The 19,341-nt window shown below is 43.4% G+C and overlaps 1 protein-coding gene across 2 annotated transcripts in view; it reads right to left on the bottom strand.

The window, feature by feature from the left end:
• klhl15 (kelch-like family member 15) overlaps positions 1 to 13,051 on the bottom strand; it is a gene marked incomplete at both ends in the record, with an annotated part of 74,375 nt that extends 61,324 nt beyond the window's left edge. For both annotated transcript variants that reach the window (XM_083658489.1, XM_083658490.1), the window contains 2 exons: positions 11,441 to 11,528; positions 12,985 to 13,051. In XM_083658489.1, the coding sequence (XP_083514615.1) occupies positions 11,441 to 11,528; positions 12,985 to 13,051 (155 nt within the window). The remainder of the gene's footprint in view (positions 1 to 11,440; positions 11,529 to 12,984) is intronic.
• Positions 13,052 to 19,341: the final 6,290 nt, after the last annotated feature.

Genomic DNA, 19,341 nt, shown 5'->3' with positions numbered 1-19,341 from the left:
TCTTTTCTGATATGTTTCAATGTAAGCAGGTAACATTTGGAGACTTTCCATCGTTTGAATACGTTGCTGCTATTCTGAAATGCTCAACCACTGTGTTACTGCTGAATATCTATAGACCACCAAAATACTCAGCCAGTTTTCTCGTTGAATTTGCTGATCTTCTCTCCTTAATTTTCATTGAACATGACTGTATATCTATTGCTGGGGATTTCAATATTCATATTGATAACCCGACGGATAATTTTGCCAAAGAACTGAATATCTTGCTTGATACTTTTGATCTGTCTCAACATGTTTCAGGGCCTACTCACAACCGAGGCCATACCCTGGATTTAGTTATTACTAGGGGCTTCAAGTCCTCTTCTGTGTCGACTATTGATGTTGCGTTGTCTGACCATCTCTGCGTCTTTTTTGAAATGGAAATCTCCCCTGAGATCATTAATAGGTCACAAACCGTTAAAAGACGAGACATTAATGCAGGCACCAGCGCGCTGTTTATGGAGACATTTTCTTTATCTCCTCCCACATCAGCTTCTGTCAATGAGATTCTTGATAACTTCAATTCGACAATTCTGAAAACTATTGATAGTGTGGCGCCTGTTAGATTAAAATTGCTGTCTGGCAAAATTAAAGCACCCTGGCGAAATTCTGCATCTGTTAGATGCAAAAAGAAAGATTGCAGGAAAGCTGAGCGTAAATGGCGGAAAACTAATCTTCACATTCACTATGATATTTACAAAGAAAGCCTTCACTCCTACAACCTCGAACTGAAAAGGTCGAGACAATCGTTCTTTTCCGAGATAATTAACAAAAATGTGAACAATGCACGCACTCTATTTGCCACAGTTGATAGACTGACTAATCCGCCTCTCTGTTTAGCACCTGAATTCCTCTCCACTGTCAAATGTAATGAGTTTGCTGCCTTTTTTACGGATAAAATTATTAATATCAGGCAGGCTATTAGTGGCTCCACACCAAGAAATGCTGTGACATCATCCTACCCGCAGATCTCCAGTTCGATAAATTTGTCCCAGTTCAGCGTTATCGACCACGACATCTTAGAGAAAACTGTGCAAGGCCTTAAATCATCTTCGTGCTGTCTTGATACCCTTCCAACAAGCTTTTTTAAAAGCGTTTATAACTGTCTGTCGTCGGACCTATTGCAAATAGTTAATAGATCCCTTGTGACCGGCACTTTTCCTGAGTCCCTGAAAACTGCAGTTATTAAACCCCTACTAAAAAAGCGCAGCCTTGATGCATCGGTAATCAGTAACTACAGACCAATATCTAATCTCCCCTTTATAGCCAAAATAATTGAAAAGGTTGTTTACCTACAACTCAATAGATTCCTAACCTCAAATGATCTCCTAGATAAACTCCAATCAGGCTTTCGCCCCCATCACAGCACTGAAACCGCGCTTACTAAAGTCATAAATGACATCAGAATGAACACAGACTCAGGCAAAAATTCGATTCTAGTGCTACTGGATCTTAGCGCTGCATTTGACACTGTTGACCACTCAATTTTATTGGACAGACTGGAAAACTGGGTTGGGCTATCGGGTACGGTCCTCCAGTGGTTCAAGTCCTATCTTCAAGACAGGAAGTACTTCGTCTCCATTGGCAATTACACATCTGACCTAACTAGGATGACCTGTGGGGTGCCTCAAGGATCCATTATGGGGCCCGTTCTCTTCAACCTTTATATGCTCCCTCTAGGCCTAATTATGCAAAAAAACAAAGTAGCCTATCATAACTATGCAGACGACACTCAGTTGTATATAACTCTTTCCTCAGCTGACTATGCCCCCATAGAATCATTGTGCCAGTGCATTGATCAAATAAATAACTGGATGTGCCAGAATTTCCTACAGCTAAACAAAGACAAAACTGAGGTCATCGTGTTTGGCCCCAAAGAACAAAGGCTTAAAATCACTGCATGCCTTGAGTCTCGATCCCTGAAGCCTAAGGATCAAGTCAAAAATCTTGGAGTTATTATTGATTCCGATCTCAACTTTAACTCCCAGATTAAGTCAATTAGAAAATCTGCTTTTTATCATCTTAAAAATATAGCAAGAATTAGGGGATACATGTCCAGACAGGATCTAGAAAAACTAATTCACGCCTTCATTTATAGTAGGTTAGACTACTGCAATAGCCTTTTTTCTGGTCTCTCCAAAAAAGAACTTAGGCAACTTCAACTCATTCAGAATGCTGCTGCTAGAGTACTAACGAAGACTAAGAAAGCTGATCATATCACTCCAGTTCTTAAGTCCTTACATTGGTTGCCAGTGTGTCAGAGAATAGATTTTAAAATACTGTTATTAGTCTATAAATCACTCAATGGCCTAGGCCCAAAATACATAGCTGAATTGCTCCCACGCTACGAACCATCTAGAACTCTTAGGTCAACAGGGTCCAGCTTATTAACTGTCCCTAGGATCAAATCAAATCACGGGAAGGCTGCATTTACCCACTATGCTTCTGCTAGCTGGAACAAATTGCCTGAAGACCTCAGATCTGCCCCAACCTTACTTACTTTTAAAAATAGACTAAAGACTTTTATGTTTACCGTCGCCTTTAACTGCTGACAGCTACTATGCAAACCCAATGAGTCCTCTATAAGTTTTAGCTCTTTCTGCAACTGCTGCGCCTGCTGCCTATTGCACTTTTTTATACTCTTTCTTTTTAAAGTTTTGTTGTGATGCTTTTAAATGTCCATTTTATTTCTTCTTTTGGTTTATTTTACACTTTTTATACTCTTTTTTTTAAGTTTTGTTGTGATGCTTTTAAATGTCCGTTTTACTCTCTTCTTTTATTTTATTTTCCTGTCAACCATTTTATGTGAAGCACTTTGAATTGCCTCTGTGTATGAAATGTGCTATACAAATAAACTTGACTTGACTTAATGTTAATCAAAAACGGCCACACTCATAGCGGTAAGGTGTGTTTGACCTAGCTAGAAATAACGTTAATGCACTCGCATTTCAGCGTGGTTACAGATGTAGCTGACGCTAGCTAGCTACAGTAGATTTTTGGAGGCTATAGCGTTAACGTGAATGTCATGATAGTGAGCGTAGTGTTATACTGTATATTATACATAATCCAGATCATATTCCAGATGCAACCTAGCTAGATGTTAAGCTCCACACTGCTGTATGAGTACAATCAAATCTATCAAGCCTTGATATCATATTCCAACGTGAATTCAGCTGAGGGGTTCGCTCCAGAACGAGACTGTTGCATTCAATATTTGTACACGTGTTTCTGACTTGGATTGATTAATCAAAATTTTCAAAATCTTTACTACTGTACTGTCCATTAATAATGACATCAGGTGACAAGCTGAAATGTCAATTCGTATAGCAAATCTAGGTAAATTTCAGACTTTAACGTAGTGTCTTGTCTGAAGTGAATACAAGTGACCTATATTTTTCAATCCTGTCTTTGAATAAAAGTTGTACATTGTGTTATACTTGAAAACCATGTCTTTGCTCCCTTTGTGTTCACAATTACAACAAATCTGTATGGTTTATCTGTTGGCATTAAACCGTGGTATTTCCTTGGGTGATATTCCATATTTGTCATTAAACCTAGCTGTTCACATCTGCATTTTATACAAATTGGGCTAAATTTGCAATGATGAATCAAAGCCACGTGAGATATTAAGTAGCCTACTTTTATTAAAAAACAAAATAAAATGCAAAGAGAGGTTTCCTTCTCTAACTATTGGTGCGTTCACAAAATATTTACACAATGAGATTTTTTTATAAATAATCTTTAATAACGTGGATAATGATGACATCTGCAGCTGCTGGACGAGAGACAGAAGAAACTACGAAACCGAAGATTGGAGCAGAGGACATGACTACAGAGAAACTTAACCGACCAGCACTCTGCTTCAATCAATGAATGCTTATAAATAAACCATACACATGAGAATTACCGTTAACGTTACAGCATTTAATAACATAAATATGGTGATATCTGGTGGTCTGAAATTACTCTCTATCTACAGTAGGGTAACTGGCTCCTATTGTGTCTTATTATTGTAACGTTTGAATCAGCGTTTCATAGCTATAATAGCCTAATGTTACAGTAGCCTGGATGACGTTAGCTAATGCTACCCAGCCTTCCAGCATTTATCTTCCATAATGCATTAAATCATAATCACAAGTTTATGAAGACATTAGCTGATCACCACAGAGCTGCACAGACAAGTTTATCAGATAATTTCGCCGTAAAATGTGTCCAGGTGATCAGCTCTGAAGCCCCGGCTTGTATGGTCCGCTAAAATCCGATTTCGATATAGGTGTTATTTTGATCAACAGACCTAGCATCACATTATTCAGTTTAAGGATCCTTATGTGGAAACATTTTGAGAACCACTGTTTTGAAGTACTATTACTATAGCTGTTTTCATTCTCACATGACAATACAACAGAAGAGTATCAAACAAAAACATTTTTATTCAGTTCCATTCAAAAAAGTACAATTTGAGTATGAACAGTACAACATGCAGTACAGTATGGAAAGAATATGAAGTTCTGTTGGCTGCCATTAACCTCACAAATCAACCATTGCAGCCGGACTGGTCATTTGGTTCAGCATCAACATGGGCTGAGGGATTGAGTAGGCTAAATAAACAATACACATGAGAATTACAGTTAACGTTACAGCATTTAATAACGTTAATTTTCGTGTACCCGATGCCAGGATATTTTGTCACTTTGTTTTCATCAAGTTCTCTGGACTTATATACACAAGCTCACAGCGTCCTAACAGGTTAACGTTATAATCTCAGAAGAGATTGAGTAGGCTAAATAAACCATACACATGAGAATTACCGTTAACGTTACAGCATTTAATAACGTTAATTTTCGTGTAGCCGGTGCCAGCATATTTCGCCACTTTTTCTTCATCAAGGCCTCTGGACTTGCATACACAAGCTTGCAGCGTCCATGTCCTTGTCTTTATCATTCACCCCACCGATCTGCAACGCCTTGATTCCCAGATTAGAAGCCTCGCGTATCTGGTCCTCCATTAGCGCATTTAACGGCGACACAACAATACGTAGCTGTAGCTGTTCATAGCCATAGCTAGTAGCTAGCTCGGGAGCTATGCTTTGGAAAGACCAAAAGCTAATGGCTAGCCGCTGCAGCTGTTATACGTCATTGACAAAGACGCACTCTCTGATTGGCCGATCACGGCAGGACTGATGTTGGCAGTCACGCCGTCACTCATTGGCTGCGGGGTGGCTGCGGGTCTGCGGGAGTCTTTCAACCGCCGCGGAAATCGATTTGAATGGCCCGTTCGCTAGACGATAGTGACTGGGAACTGAGAGAGCAGGTCACGTGGTGGCTGGGTTTACCTAGGCTAGGCATGTGCCACGTGATCAGGTTGGTTTCCCAGGCTAGGCATGTGCCACGTGATCAGGTTGGTTTACCAGGCTAGGCTTATGTGCACGCTGCTGAAAATATAAGGCTACGTCTTGGAAGCCTGGAAGGGCATTCGATAGGACATCGTCCAACTCCAACATCCCACAGATCATTTCATCACATCTCGTCAACATACTTTAAACACACCAAAAAAACACATAATACAGACAGACCCACACCCACAAATCCACAACAATGAACAGAAAACACACAATTCCACAGAATCTCACTTGCCCACAAGAAAGCAAACAAACACACACACACACACACACACACACCACATAATTACCAGTGCACACCCACACACACAGTGCAAATGAGAGAAAGAAAACACACACACACACACACACAAACAATTCCACAGAATCTCACTTGCCCACAAGAAAGCAAACAAACACACACACACACACACACACACACACACACACACCACATAATTACCAGTGCACACCCCCACACACACACACACACACTGCAAATGAGAGAAAGAAAACACACACACACACACACACACACACACACACACACACACAAACAATTCCACAGAATCTCACTTGCACACAAGAAAGCAAACACACACACACCATAATTACCAGTGCACACCCACACACACACTGTGAACACAGTGCACACCCACACAAAGTAACTTGCACAGAGTGCAAATGAGAGAAAAAACACACACAACACACACACACACACACACACACACACACACACACTCTCTCTCTCTCTCTCTCACTCACACACACACTCAGCTCTGATTGGCCACGGGCATGTCAGAGGGGGTTGTCCGAGCCAATCAGAGGACAGTGCCCCTTGTGTCCAGTAGATGCTAACAAAGTGCCTTTTCTGAGGGTCAATCACCTAGACAACAAAGCCAACACAACCCGCACATTAAAGCAGGAACGTCTGCCGAGGCAAACTGCAAGGCAAAAAAAAGTATGCTAAACAATGTAAAATCATTGTGTAATAAATAAGTGAGAAAGCGGGTTGAGTCAATTTGGTTACAATTCAGAAATGATATACCTAACCTACGCATTGTAATTTGATTTTATATCACAATATTAGGCCATGCGATACTACATAATAAAATGCTTAAAAACGATTAAACTTATTTTACACAATAACTGGAATAGCTTGTTGTCGTTTCAGTAAAAACGCAATATCAAATTAAGTGTAAACACTCAGCACAAGCCCTGTCCTGTACAATAGCTAACAGGGCCTCTGCAGGTTCCAGATTGAAAGCTGTTTAAATGCGATAGAGCACGCATGGCTAAATGAGTGTTCTGAAAGTATAACAGTTACGGAGCAGTGGATGAAAAAAGGACAGCGGGAATTTAAATGCTTAACTCATTCTCCGCCACAGTTTTTCAGAAAAAGTCACTAGCCACCACCAGGGTTTTTGATCATTTTCATTAATTTCCCAAGACCCACAGAATATTTTCTTCTATGACTACGTAAAGACTGAATATCCCAAAAGTAACAAGAGAGCCTCGACTTTCATATGATTCCTTCATCCGTTCTTTAGTTATCGACACCTGAATGTAGGTCGTTTTCACCAAAAACAGCAGTCTGACCAGAAAGCGGAGGAAATGGCATTTTTGTAAATGAAGTCATCTTCATGGCTCCTGACCCGAATAAATGCCTTTGATGGCAGATACTGCAGTGTTACACTCAACTATGAACCACATAATGATTTTGTTTCCCCTTCCGGTCAAACTTGCCCGTGGGCACAGCTTTTACCGTAACACCGGTGTGAGAAAGAGATTCACACCGCTATGAGAGAGGGTTGCCCGGGTCGCACGTTCGTCTTGCGCAGGGGGACGACTGGTTGTCTGTGTAGCCTACTGTATGTCAGGAGCAATCTACCAGCTGAAATTTACACGGCGTCAAGAGTTTAGGAACTAGATTACTATTTCCTGAGGACAAGTGACTTGTGGACGTGGTGAAAACAAAATCCTTCACGTTTGAGTGACAGGCTGCCCCCCCGCTGTAATGGAGTCCAATCCCGTATGGATAAAAGCTGCTGGACCAGCGTTTGAGCCGTGCCATGGAGCTGTGCTATGGACCTTTTCTGATGGGAGATTGTTGCTTTTTTCTGCTTCCTGGTTTTGTTAGACAATCGTGGTCGATCCTGTACACCTTTAGACGTGCTGTACTATTTCACAAGGTGAGTAAGAGAGCCATCTATCACATGACGGTGAAAAGACTTATTGCGGTCCGATGACGTCAATGGCGAGGAAGCGTTGTCTCTTAAATGACGTTCCATGATGCCAATGGCGGAGAATGAGTTAAGGATATGACGTCCACTTATGTTTACTAAAGCAGGTGCAGTGAAAACAAAACACATTTTCAAATGTTCTATTAGCCTGTTGTAAAATGGCCTATGTTCTATAGCAGTGCTGACCAATTTGGGGCCCGCGGGCTCTGTTTGTTTTGGCCCGCCACGGATTTGGGAAAAAAAATTATTATTATTATTATTTATTTATTTTATTAATTTTTTTCCTGATTTTTTATCCAGAATGCAACTCGGGCAAGTTATCAGATATCTGCACTGATTGCAAAGGGTGGACGAGCTTTTTCATGTGGTGACTTTGTGAAACAGTGTCTGAATGTGGCTGCGGATACTGTGTTCACTCCTGAGATTGCATCCCTGCAAATTGCCATGGCAAAAATTACAAAAGATGGACAATAAAGCTGATTTTTCAAGTTGTGAATTAAGTCAAATTTCTCTCTTGATTACAAAGGTGGAAAATACAACTGTTTTTAACTGGGTGTTGAATTAAGTCAAATTTCTCTCTTGATTACAAAGGTGGAAAATACAACTGTTTTTAACTGGGTGTTTACTGATTAAATGTTTAAGCTCCCCACAAATGCAGATGTTTTTTTAAATATATATAACCAATTGCAACTTATTACCATTACCAAACAGATAAAAAGTAGATTATTATATTGAAATGTTATTTTAGATTTAGAATGTTAATTTTCTATAAAACACAATACATTTTAATGTAATTCCACAACGTTTATTCACCCAGATTGAGTTTTGGCCCTTCATAGGAAAGAATTTAGCACCCCTGTTCTATAGAGAGTGGACATTGTGGTTGTCAAACGTCGAAAGAAACGCAGAAGAAAATACCATCAATGCAGCTCCCATTTACATCTTTCTTTCAGTGATGAAGATCGAGAGGGGCCGAAACGTTTGTATGATCAATAACAGTTGTGATGCTGAGCACGACCAGTGTGCGGGATCTTCCTTTCTCAAGACTGAAGTAACAGTGATACCACATAAGTTCGGCATTTGCCTTATTTCATTTGCACTTACTTTCCAAATCTGCCTCGATTAAATGCCACAAAATGTAAAGAATGATCGTTTCATCGCTGCATCAGAATGAAACTTCACTAAAAATAAATCTGCACATTGCACAACATGGTTAAAGATAACATTACAACCTCTAATGACTGTAAGACATTTTAATATTTTCACCAGGCTCCCCTAAACCTGAATCCGAAGTGACAGAAACTGAATGTGTGAGCCATTTATTCAGGGTTTGCTAGCTAGTTGGATGGCATGCAGTTTTAGTTTAGTATGCGTGAACGTGACCTTCACAGAGTAGTGTAAAACAGTTAAAACGATACACCAACATTTGTGGAGATTCACCTATCTGCCATATTGCCAACAGTAAATGAAGAATGTGGATGCCTTTATCCTCACTGTGCGTGCCCTACAAACAGCGGTCCAGCCCTTGCTGCTACTTAGCTTTGCGCTACAATGGCAGTCTATAGCCGTTTTCCCACATGCGTACCGGAAAATTACCTGTAAGTCAATATCGGACATTTCCCTTCACACTTCTGCTCTCGCATATGGGAATCTAGCAGCAAAATTGCCTGTATGTTGGGGGGCGGGGCGGCACTGCAGAGCGGGTGGGGAGTGACGTGTCGGCAAAACTCTTGATGGTGAAATAAGTTTGCTTGTTTATCCGTTCACCTGCGTCGCGTTGAAGCACTTTTTACAGACTGGCTTCGTTTGATGTGTCCGGGCTTGCCTTCGCTGTCGGCAACGTAAGCAAAATACTTCCACATTTCGCTTCGTGCATTTGCTTCGTCTGTGTCCCTGTCGGGCTGACTGAAGGAGGAGGAGGACTGTGGCCAGAGAGCGAGCAGGCAGCAGAGAGGAGAGATCACAAGATCATTTCGCCAGTTTGCTTTAATGTGCGCGAATGATTAGATTATGCCCGCTGGAACATTAAGCAACGTGTGTACACCTCGCCCATGCCGGCAAATGACTGGACCCGTTCTATACTTGCGCCCGTTATCGCGCATACCGCTCTTCTGACTGGCTCGAAACTGGTGAAATGTCCGCGATGACGGGGTCGCGCTTATACCGGCACGACAACTTTAACACATGCAGGCATTAGACCACGTTCCGGTCATTTAGCGGTACAAAGCGCATGTGGGAAAACGGCTTATGGTACTTTAGCTTGCTCAGGTTCAGTCGCCCAAAATACACATTCCAACAGCACCAGAAACACTCACATGTACATGTTGTGACTCGTGTACACAGCGCATGCGCCTCATGGCAAATGAGGAAGCAGTTACTGTGAATGAAAAGAAGCAAACTGGAGCACACAGTCAAACATAGGCAAATTGAATAAGGTGCAAAGAAATCTGAGGAAAAAAATCCTAATTCTGAGATTAAAGAGCACATGAAACGGGTCTCAAGAGAGGGTCGGTGATGTATCAGACTGAAAACAAACATTGCCTGAGATGAAAGAGGGTTGAGAGGTGGGACAAAGCATGTCGATGATTTGATTTGACAGTTCTGGGGACTGGAATTGGCATTGGCCAATCCTGGTGCTTATATGGCGTGTTCTGCCCCCAATTCCAGTGGGATTCAGCATGGGATCCGCAGAGAACTGGAAATGTACGAGGGGCCGGGGCATTACGTTAACGTTATTCATGGAATGCGAGTTAACGATCCAGTTACAGGTCTTTGCGTTCTACATTAAATTAAGACATTACCGTTTGTTTAATTTTTGTATGTTACATACTTATTGGCCAAATATATTTATTAAGTTAAGTTAAGTTAAGTTATCCTTTATTTATCCCGATGGGGAAATTCATCCTCTGCATTTGACCCATCCTCTACTAGGAACCTTCCTAGAACTATAGGAGCAGTGGGCAGCCGCAGTGCAGCGCCCGGGGACCAACTCCAGTTCTTTTGCCATTACCATGATCAGGGGCACTGACAGGAGTGTTAACCCTAACATACATGTCTTTGATGGTGGGAGGAAACTGGAGCACCCGGAGGAAACACACACGAACACGGGGAGAACATGCAAACTCCACACAGAAAGGACCTGGGACGGATCGGGGTTCGAACCCTGGACCTTCTTGCTGTGAGGCAACAGTACTAACCACTGAGCCACCGTGTCGTCCAATTAACATTTATGGGCTAGAAAAGTCTGTCCATGTAGGCACTAAGCAGCCATCTTGCCTGCTCAGAATGTTCTTCTCACAATGAAGATTGATTGACAGCTGTCATGTCGTGATATGATTAGTTGGAATGGGGTTGAAATGTGATAGTTCTGGCTGACATCAGCATACTGTAGATTACAGTTATGAATGAAATCCTGAAAAAATGAACTTTTGAAAAAGTCAGCATACTCTTATTACATGTGACATCACTGATGATATTACTGATGTTGTACCGGAATTTGAATTTCTTGGGTCCCTAGATTTTTGTGATGTCAAACAAGCCAAAAGAAGGTTGTGAACCCCTGCCCTAGGGGTACACGTACCCCTGGTAATCACCACTAGACACACCTGCCAGTGCTGCCACCACAAAATAACGGTGTTCAAGACGAAGTTAAATGAAGGGGGGAGGGGATTGAGACAGTTGTGCTGTCATAGGTGAGATGGAGGCAAGGGTAGCGGTGACAGAGGGGGGCTTCTTCACTGTGGAAACATAACATGACATGTTATGGGATGGAGGACCGTACCTTTTGGAGCCTGGGCGTACAATCACAGGCTTGAATAGCAGGGCACTAAGGGGCCGCTCATATTTCCTATGTTTGTGTTTCCCTGGTTCTAAGTAGGAGAGACAGAGAGGCATCAGACCAGGCAGGGGGTGAAGGACCGAACCAAACTGTGCAGTCCCACCACGCAAGTCATGGTTCTGCAAACTACTGCTGGCTAAACACTGTGCATAGACCCAATCACCATGACGCCGCGGTAACAACAAAAGTCACTTCCAGCTAGACACCTGCCGATTGATTTGAATTGTGAAGATATCACAAAATAGTTTGTTTATTTCTGTTATTTTCAGCTGTAAATGTACCGTTAAAGATATATACCCTAGTTAAACATGGTGGCCCGACCAATCTGACGTTTGGTTGTGCTTATTTTATGTACTGTGTTTGCTCCGCTCCATTAAATTGCATGTACGTGACGCAGGCATGGTCTTCCCAGACGTTATTGTAAATCAAAAGTTGTGATTCGGTCTATAAGTGCAAATATTAGCCATAATCCATTCTGGCAGGGTTGTGAATTCTGACCAGAATGCCCTACATTTTGGTGGATATGGATTTGACATAAGCTATTTCTGAACATGAAAAAGGATTTGTCAGAGGTAAGCAAAGCGGTGAAGTTTTCACAGTTAAACTAACGAACCTAACCTTAACTCAAAATGTTCACAAGATGAATTTATCCAACTCAATAAAGAACCAACATGTTTAGTAGGAATTGATTCTCAGTTGTTATAAATCATGGTGAAGTGACGTTTGACTACAGTTGAATGTCAGTCCTGGCTGAGCTGACCTGAGTTTGACCCTTGATGAAGAGGTGAAAAACAGGTCAACAGGTGAGAGTCTGCATCCACACACCACACTGACCTAACAACAAGCTCGCCAGTCCCAGCATACTACTACCGTAAGTTAACCTTAGCACCGTTAGCTAACGCTAGATGGCTGGAAACGAGTTCGCTTGCTTTTTCCCCCCACAGTCAAGCCACAAAACCACAGAAAAGGAAAACCAGAAAGGATTTAGCGGTAAGCCAGCCAATGCAAGGTAACGTTAGCTACAAATAGGTAACGAAGGCTACGTTTGCAGCGCCGCTGTAGCTGTATTAACCGTTTTATTGCCAAAACATGTAACAGTTCAAGTTCGGACCGTATCAATATAACGTTACACGAAACAGTAAACACACAAAAGAACAGAGGGCTTTTAACGCACGCACGCACGCACACACACACACACACACACACACACACACACACACACACACACACACACACACACACACACACACCTGCTAACGTTATGGCAAAGATAACCAACGCTAGAGGGTAACGTCACTCATCATATCACGTTAGAGACAGTACAATAACATAAAAAATATAGATAAATGACGCAGACATAGACAGTAGTATACAGTATAGCTACCTGGCTAGCTAATGGTCACGATTCCCAGTCGTCTAGCTAGTACGGGGATCCCTCTGTACTCCGACCAGAGGCAGAGCTAGCTGCTAAATCCGTGTCGTCTCACCTCGGCGATGCGATTCCCCACAACCCCTCTTCGACCAGACACAGGCAGCTCTGGCTCCGTCAGACATGAGTTGCGGGTTCGATTCTCGGTATCAGGGAAAGGGACAGCAGAGGTTCACTGCCATGTCGTCCATCACACAGATTAGCCCCCACGGACTGGAGTCGGCTCTAATTTAAAGGGGTAACCACAGCAGTCCACTGTCCGTCCAGACGCCATTTTCTGCACTGGCGTCATTTCCCTTTCGGGCGGAACTGAAGGGCGTTGTTGTGCAGCGCAGCAAAGATTGTATATTGTCTTGAAGATGTATCACTCAATAATAATAACAATAAAAAACAACGTGGCAGGTGTCCAAATGTTATCCTCTAAAATCCTAACCACCCAGGGGTCCTTGAGGAGGTTCCAGGGGGTCCCCAGCAAACTGATGAATTGTTAAACTTCATTACCGGTATTTCATTTATATGGGGACATCTGTAGAAGGCCTCGCCCGCCCTGCAGCTCGCCTGCTCTATTGGCATGCGCAGTGCACAATTATTGATCATTCTTCTTCTTCTATGGCTTTCCGGCAGACTGGATGCCTTGCGGCACATTGCTGCCTCCTCAGTCTTCTTCTTTCAAGTTTCCGGTGTTTCTCACACCTCCTCAATCTTGGCTGTTGCGCCTCGTCTCATGTTCCTGGCCGCAGCAGTTTGCCGGCATGGATCAGTCCTCCACGTATATAATGAAATGTACCCAATAGTGGCGGGCGCGTAAAAGAATAGCAGTCAAAAGTGCAATAAATGCTGCAGTAGTCGCCATCATCAAAAGCTCGCATTCAATCTCCCTTCTGCCCTTCTCGGCCATGATCCAATACGTTAAAATCAGACCCCCAACTAGTCCCTTGGCCCCCCTTTTCCTCATTTCTCCCCGTCATCAAAAACTCTCGTAGTGGGACAAGCCCCGTCTTTTATTGTCACACGAACACCACAACACATGCATGCGGCCACAACACACTCATGCTGACGGTGGCCGGTGAAAAGTGTCCTCTGCATTTAACCCATCCAGGCATGTCCTTTCCTCCGGGGGGCAGGCCAGGAGCAGTGGTCGCTTTCTCGTACAGCGCCCGGGGACCAACTTCGGATGTTGTCGTCACTGGTCGGATGACGATGACGATCTGATCTTCTGCATGTTTTTAGTGGGGGGGTTATATACGGAGGAACCCCCTGGGGGAGCACGGGGAGAACATGCAAACTCCACACAGAGAGAAAGGCCCTTACGACGAGATACCCCACCTGGGCAGTAGGCACTGAAGATATGGGGGGAACACACAACCACAGCGCCCACAGTGTCCCAGGCGAGAATCGAACTCAGGACCTTCTGACTGTGAGGCGACAGCTCTACCACTGAGCCACCGTGCCCCCTCCTGCCATCACATGACCAGATCCTGGTTCCTTCATCACTTCAAAACAACACTCCAGAAATGCAACGTCCCAGCAGAGAACTATTCCAGTCACTCGTTCAGGACATCTGCGGCCACGCAGGGAGTGTCATCTGCCTCCCCTCAACAACTGGGCCACTGATCCTCATCAGCCTATGCATCCTACATCCAACCAGAGCAAAATTTATCAGCCCAAAGATCCCTCCTTCCATGACTGAAAGGAAGCAAGCACTTAGTTGGTGGTGATCAAAACTCTCCCTTTTCTCATTAAAGGTGCCCGTGCCCAGGCAATCCACATCCAAACTCCCATGCATCCCTGCCATTGCCTAAAAAACCCCAGTCAGCCCCTCATCATCCCGGCATTCATAAATCATCCCGTCAGCCCATGTCCTGACTAAAGCATACCCCGGCATCCCGGCATCCATAAATCATCCCCTGTCAGCCCATGTCCTGACTAAAGCATACCCCGGCAAGCTCCATGACCCCCCTGGTTTTCACTCTCCCAGTTTTTAAAAACTTTAAATTCCTTTGGGGGATTTTCTATCTCATACAGCACTGACGCCCCCCCCCTCTCTCATAGCAAGAGGAGCGTCACATCATGGAGTCATATGCCATGCTTAAAACTGTTTATTTTGATTCAATAAAATATTGTTAAATTGTCTTACGAGTCTCTCATGATTGTAGTGTAGTCTTGGACTGAATTTCAATCATGGAAGACCAAAAGGCATAGTTAGAGCACCCCATGCTGTCATACCCCTCAGCCCAAATGACGTCACTAAATGATGTCATCATCTCTGACGTCACCATCTCTATGACGTCACCTTTACAAAGTGACGTCAGTTGCCCAAATGGCGTCAGTTATGACATCATAAATAACCTTCTCCTGGTACTATATAAAGCCCCCTTCACCACAGCTTAAATCACACTTGTGCAGTCATCACTCACCTTGTGCCAGCATCCCGCATCATCCAGCATCCCCAGAGCAAAGCTTCACCCCACCCCCTCCCCAGATCACCACCAATGTCATGACTCCTGTTGAAGCAAATCCCCTCCATGATATGATGACGCGCCTCTTGAGATGAGAGAGGGGGGGCGTCAGTGACGTATCGGATAGATAATCCTCCCATAGGGATTTCTACAGGAGCCATGACGTTGGTGGTGATCAGGGGAGGGGGTGAGGCGAGACAACTGCTCCAGTGATGATGAACAGCAGCTGAGGATGATGGCACAAATGTGAGTAATGACGTAGTAGCAAGGGCTCTATATACCACCACCACCGCTTAGGTGATTGGCTCAGCAGATCAGGAGAGACAGATGTCCTTAGCTGATTGGATATTGGGAAATGGAGAAGGGGCAGTTGTGATGTCACTAGTGATGTAACTCGAGCAATTGTGATGTCACCAGTGATGTCACTCGAGCAATTGTGATGTCATCAGTGATGTCACTCAAGCAATTGTGATGTCATCAGTGATGTCACTAAGGAGTTACACACCCTGAATGACGAGGGGCATGTACGCATGGGGTGCTCTAAACTATGCTGTAGAGGTTGGTCTTCCATGATTGAAATTCAGTCAAAGACCACACTTCAATCATGAGAGACTCGTAGGAAGTTTTAACAAGCTTTATTGAACAAATAATCCATGATATGATGACGCGCCTCTTGAGATGAGAGAGGGGGGGGCGTCAGTGACTCGTGCATCATCGAGTGCACGAGTGACATCACTGATGATGTCATAGACATTGTGTCATCACTGAGGTTCAGAATACAGTGATCCTCACTATTTCTTCGATGAGAGCCGCACTGGCAGGACAAAGTCAATAGGAGAGCCACTTTTACCGCAAAACACCAAAAGCCACACCCCAACCAAGCACATCTGCCTACCATTTTTTTGTGTTTTATTGTTTTCCACACACACACACACACACACACACACACACATATATATATATACTAGGGGTGTCACAATATATCGTCCCACGAAATTTCGCGATAGTAAAACGTCACGATATGTATCGTTGAGATGAAATCTCATATCGCGATTTTTTTTTTTTTTTTTTTTTTTTTTTTTTTTTTTCAAAAATAGACTAAGAAACGTCTTTGTTTGTTGAAGTTCAATGTGTGGAAAGTAGTTCAGTTGAACAAGTCTCTGAAGAGACACATGAGAAGTTATACAGGAGAGAAACCATTCAATTGAGTTTCTGGCAAAACTGTTTACTTGACAGGAAAAACTGAAGATGCATAAAAAATAGACTAAGAAAAGTCTTGTTGTTTGAGTTTGAAGAAAAACTGAAGATGCATAATGAGAATTTATACTGCTGAGAAACCTTTTAGTTCAAAGTAAATCTAAGTGACGGTGTAACTCATTCTATTTCAAGATAAGCCTTATCTCCAATCTCATGTTTTTTCTAGTTGTTATTGTAATAACAATTTCCCACAACAGCATGTTTTGTATTTGTGCATTTAAAATAAAATACTACTTTTCCAGTCATATATTGTCATTATTCAAGTTTAAAAAAATATTGGTAAAATCGTATCGTATCGTTATCGTGAACCCAGTATCGTGATACATATCGTATCGTGAACTGAGTGTATCGTGACACCCCTAATATATACTGTATATATATAGGCTTTCAGGCCTGGAGGGATTTCGAAACGTACCCGACCGCAATGGTGGGGGCCGTCGCTGGCGACGCTAAAGTTTTAGCTAACCTGTTCGCATCTATGTTCGCAATGGCATCCCAAGTATCATCATACTATTATGGGATGCGATGCGAACAGTTGTATTATGGGATGTGCGTTTCCCAGGCAACGACACACGTTGACACATTTTGGAACAGCGCTGCACGCTGGCACAATACTCCTAAAAGCAAAATGCTTATTGTTTTGAATGATTTGGCATCTTCTATTACTGTCAACACCAGTATTGTTGTATTGTAATAATATGCCATAAAGGTTTATTGAAATTTTGGGGAGAGCAGGGGGGGAATCTTAAAAAAAAAAAAAAAAAGAAAATCCCAATTTCTTAGAGCCGCCAACTAAAGCTTCGAGAGCCGCCAGCGTCTCGCGAGCCGCGCAATGAGGAACTAGGCGCTACAGCATGCACTGGGGCGCGTCATCAGTGATGTTGACTGGGGTCGTAAGGTGTTTCGGGTCTCTCAACATCATACACCCTTGCCCAGTAGACCCAGCCGAGGCCAATTAAGACCCCGACTCGCGTCCCAGCAGCATCCGCTCAAGGATCAGCCTTCCTACTCTGTCTGCAACGTTGCCCGCGGAAGGCTTGATCACGCCCAATCCGCTGCAATAGAGTTAGTGCTACACCGCAGTATTGTAATGCCTTCGGTGCATGGAGGGTCTAGGCCCTGTGGGTGACTCCAGGCCGGGCTCCTCCTTCGTCTCACCAGACACTCCCGGGGGAAAAGGCAATCCTACCATGGGCAGAGAGGATGCCTCAAGAAGGCCTGTGCGCTGCACGTCATTCGCCTGCGCCGAGCACCTCGCGTTTGTGGATTTCTCCCTCACGAGAGAGCCAGGCTGGGGTGCCAAACCCATCCTGTACCGGATGCCGTCTCTCCGACCGTCATTACTGTGACATCATCACTGACCAAAATCATCACAAATCTCACAATGTCGGACCAAAAACATGACCAAAATCGCAGACAGACAGACAGACAGACAGACAGACAGACAGACAGACAGACAGACAGACAGACAGACAGACAGGTGCCACATTGGCAATTTTATGTATGATGATGATGATGATGATGGCTATATTGGTCATGGGTTCACTACAATACAATACAATTAAATAGGCTACAATACAATACAGATAGTTAAGGAGTTCTGGACAAAACGATACCGAGGGTGCGTTGGTAAATAGCCACTCCGAGCGCCAAGCAGAGCGCACACCGTTCGTAAATTGAGAGCCCTAATGTAGCCTACCGTACATCCGCGAACTAATTTCAGTGTAGAGCAGCAGATTGGATTTATGAACGCACCCCATATATATATATATATATATATATATATATAAATTTAGCCATACATATCTTTGCAAAAAGATTGCAAAGAGACTGCTTCCCATCTTGAAAAGCTTACATGATTACAGAAATACAGATCGATCAGGCGTACAGGAGTGCCGTGCCGGAACACAGACAGTCACAGATCTTATAGTCAGAAAGCACAGAATGGTATGCCTATCACGGAGAGCAGAGAGGGGAGACCTGGAGCCGAGGCCACAGCTGTGTGACCTGTCACCTGACCCTGTAGAGCAGAGTGGGGGACAGGTTATCTGAATGGTGTAGGCTACCTGTCTGTACATACAGTAGTAGATCAGGACTCATCTAGGCTATGTGTATGCAATTATTATAACTAATAAAAACTAATACCAATAACTATGTGTATCTGCTTTATGACTAAGGCACTGGCAATCGGACTGGAGTTGGTCCAGTCCAGTTTAGTTACAGGCTGTAACTAACTAACTAACTAACTAACTATTAACTAATAAATGATAACGGTAACTAACTAACTAACTAACTTGTACTAAAACTCTTTAGATTATTTGACGCTACCTGGGTCTTTCCTGTCTCTTTGGTGTGCACATTCCACTGTGCTCTGCAGTGAGATTTTCGGTACCCAGAAAAACGGACAGAGTGAGAGCCCTTTTCCTGTTTCCCCCTTCTCAGAGTAGTGATTGACCTGTGCCCATCAACGTCAAAAGAAAAGAAAAGAGAAACCTCTCACCTGTCGGCTCACTGTCAAGTTATCAGGATGCTGAACTCAAGTTCAAGTTGACTTTATTATGTCCCCCGAAGGGCAATTGGTTTTGCAGCATAAGCCATACATAGCCTACAAAAAGTTAGCCTAGGTAAACCCAGCCCCCACGTGACCTGCTCTCTCAGTTCCCAGTCACTAGTGACTGAGCAGGTCTGAGAGCAGATCA

Source organism: Poromitra crassiceps (genome assembly GCF_964638095.1).
Source record: "Poromitra crassiceps genome assembly, chromosome: 2".
Taxonomy (NCBI): domain Eukaryota; kingdom Metazoa; phylum Chordata; class Actinopteri; order Beryciformes; family Melamphaidae; genus Poromitra; species Poromitra crassiceps.
This window is presented reverse-complemented; position numbering and strand designations above follow the sequence as displayed.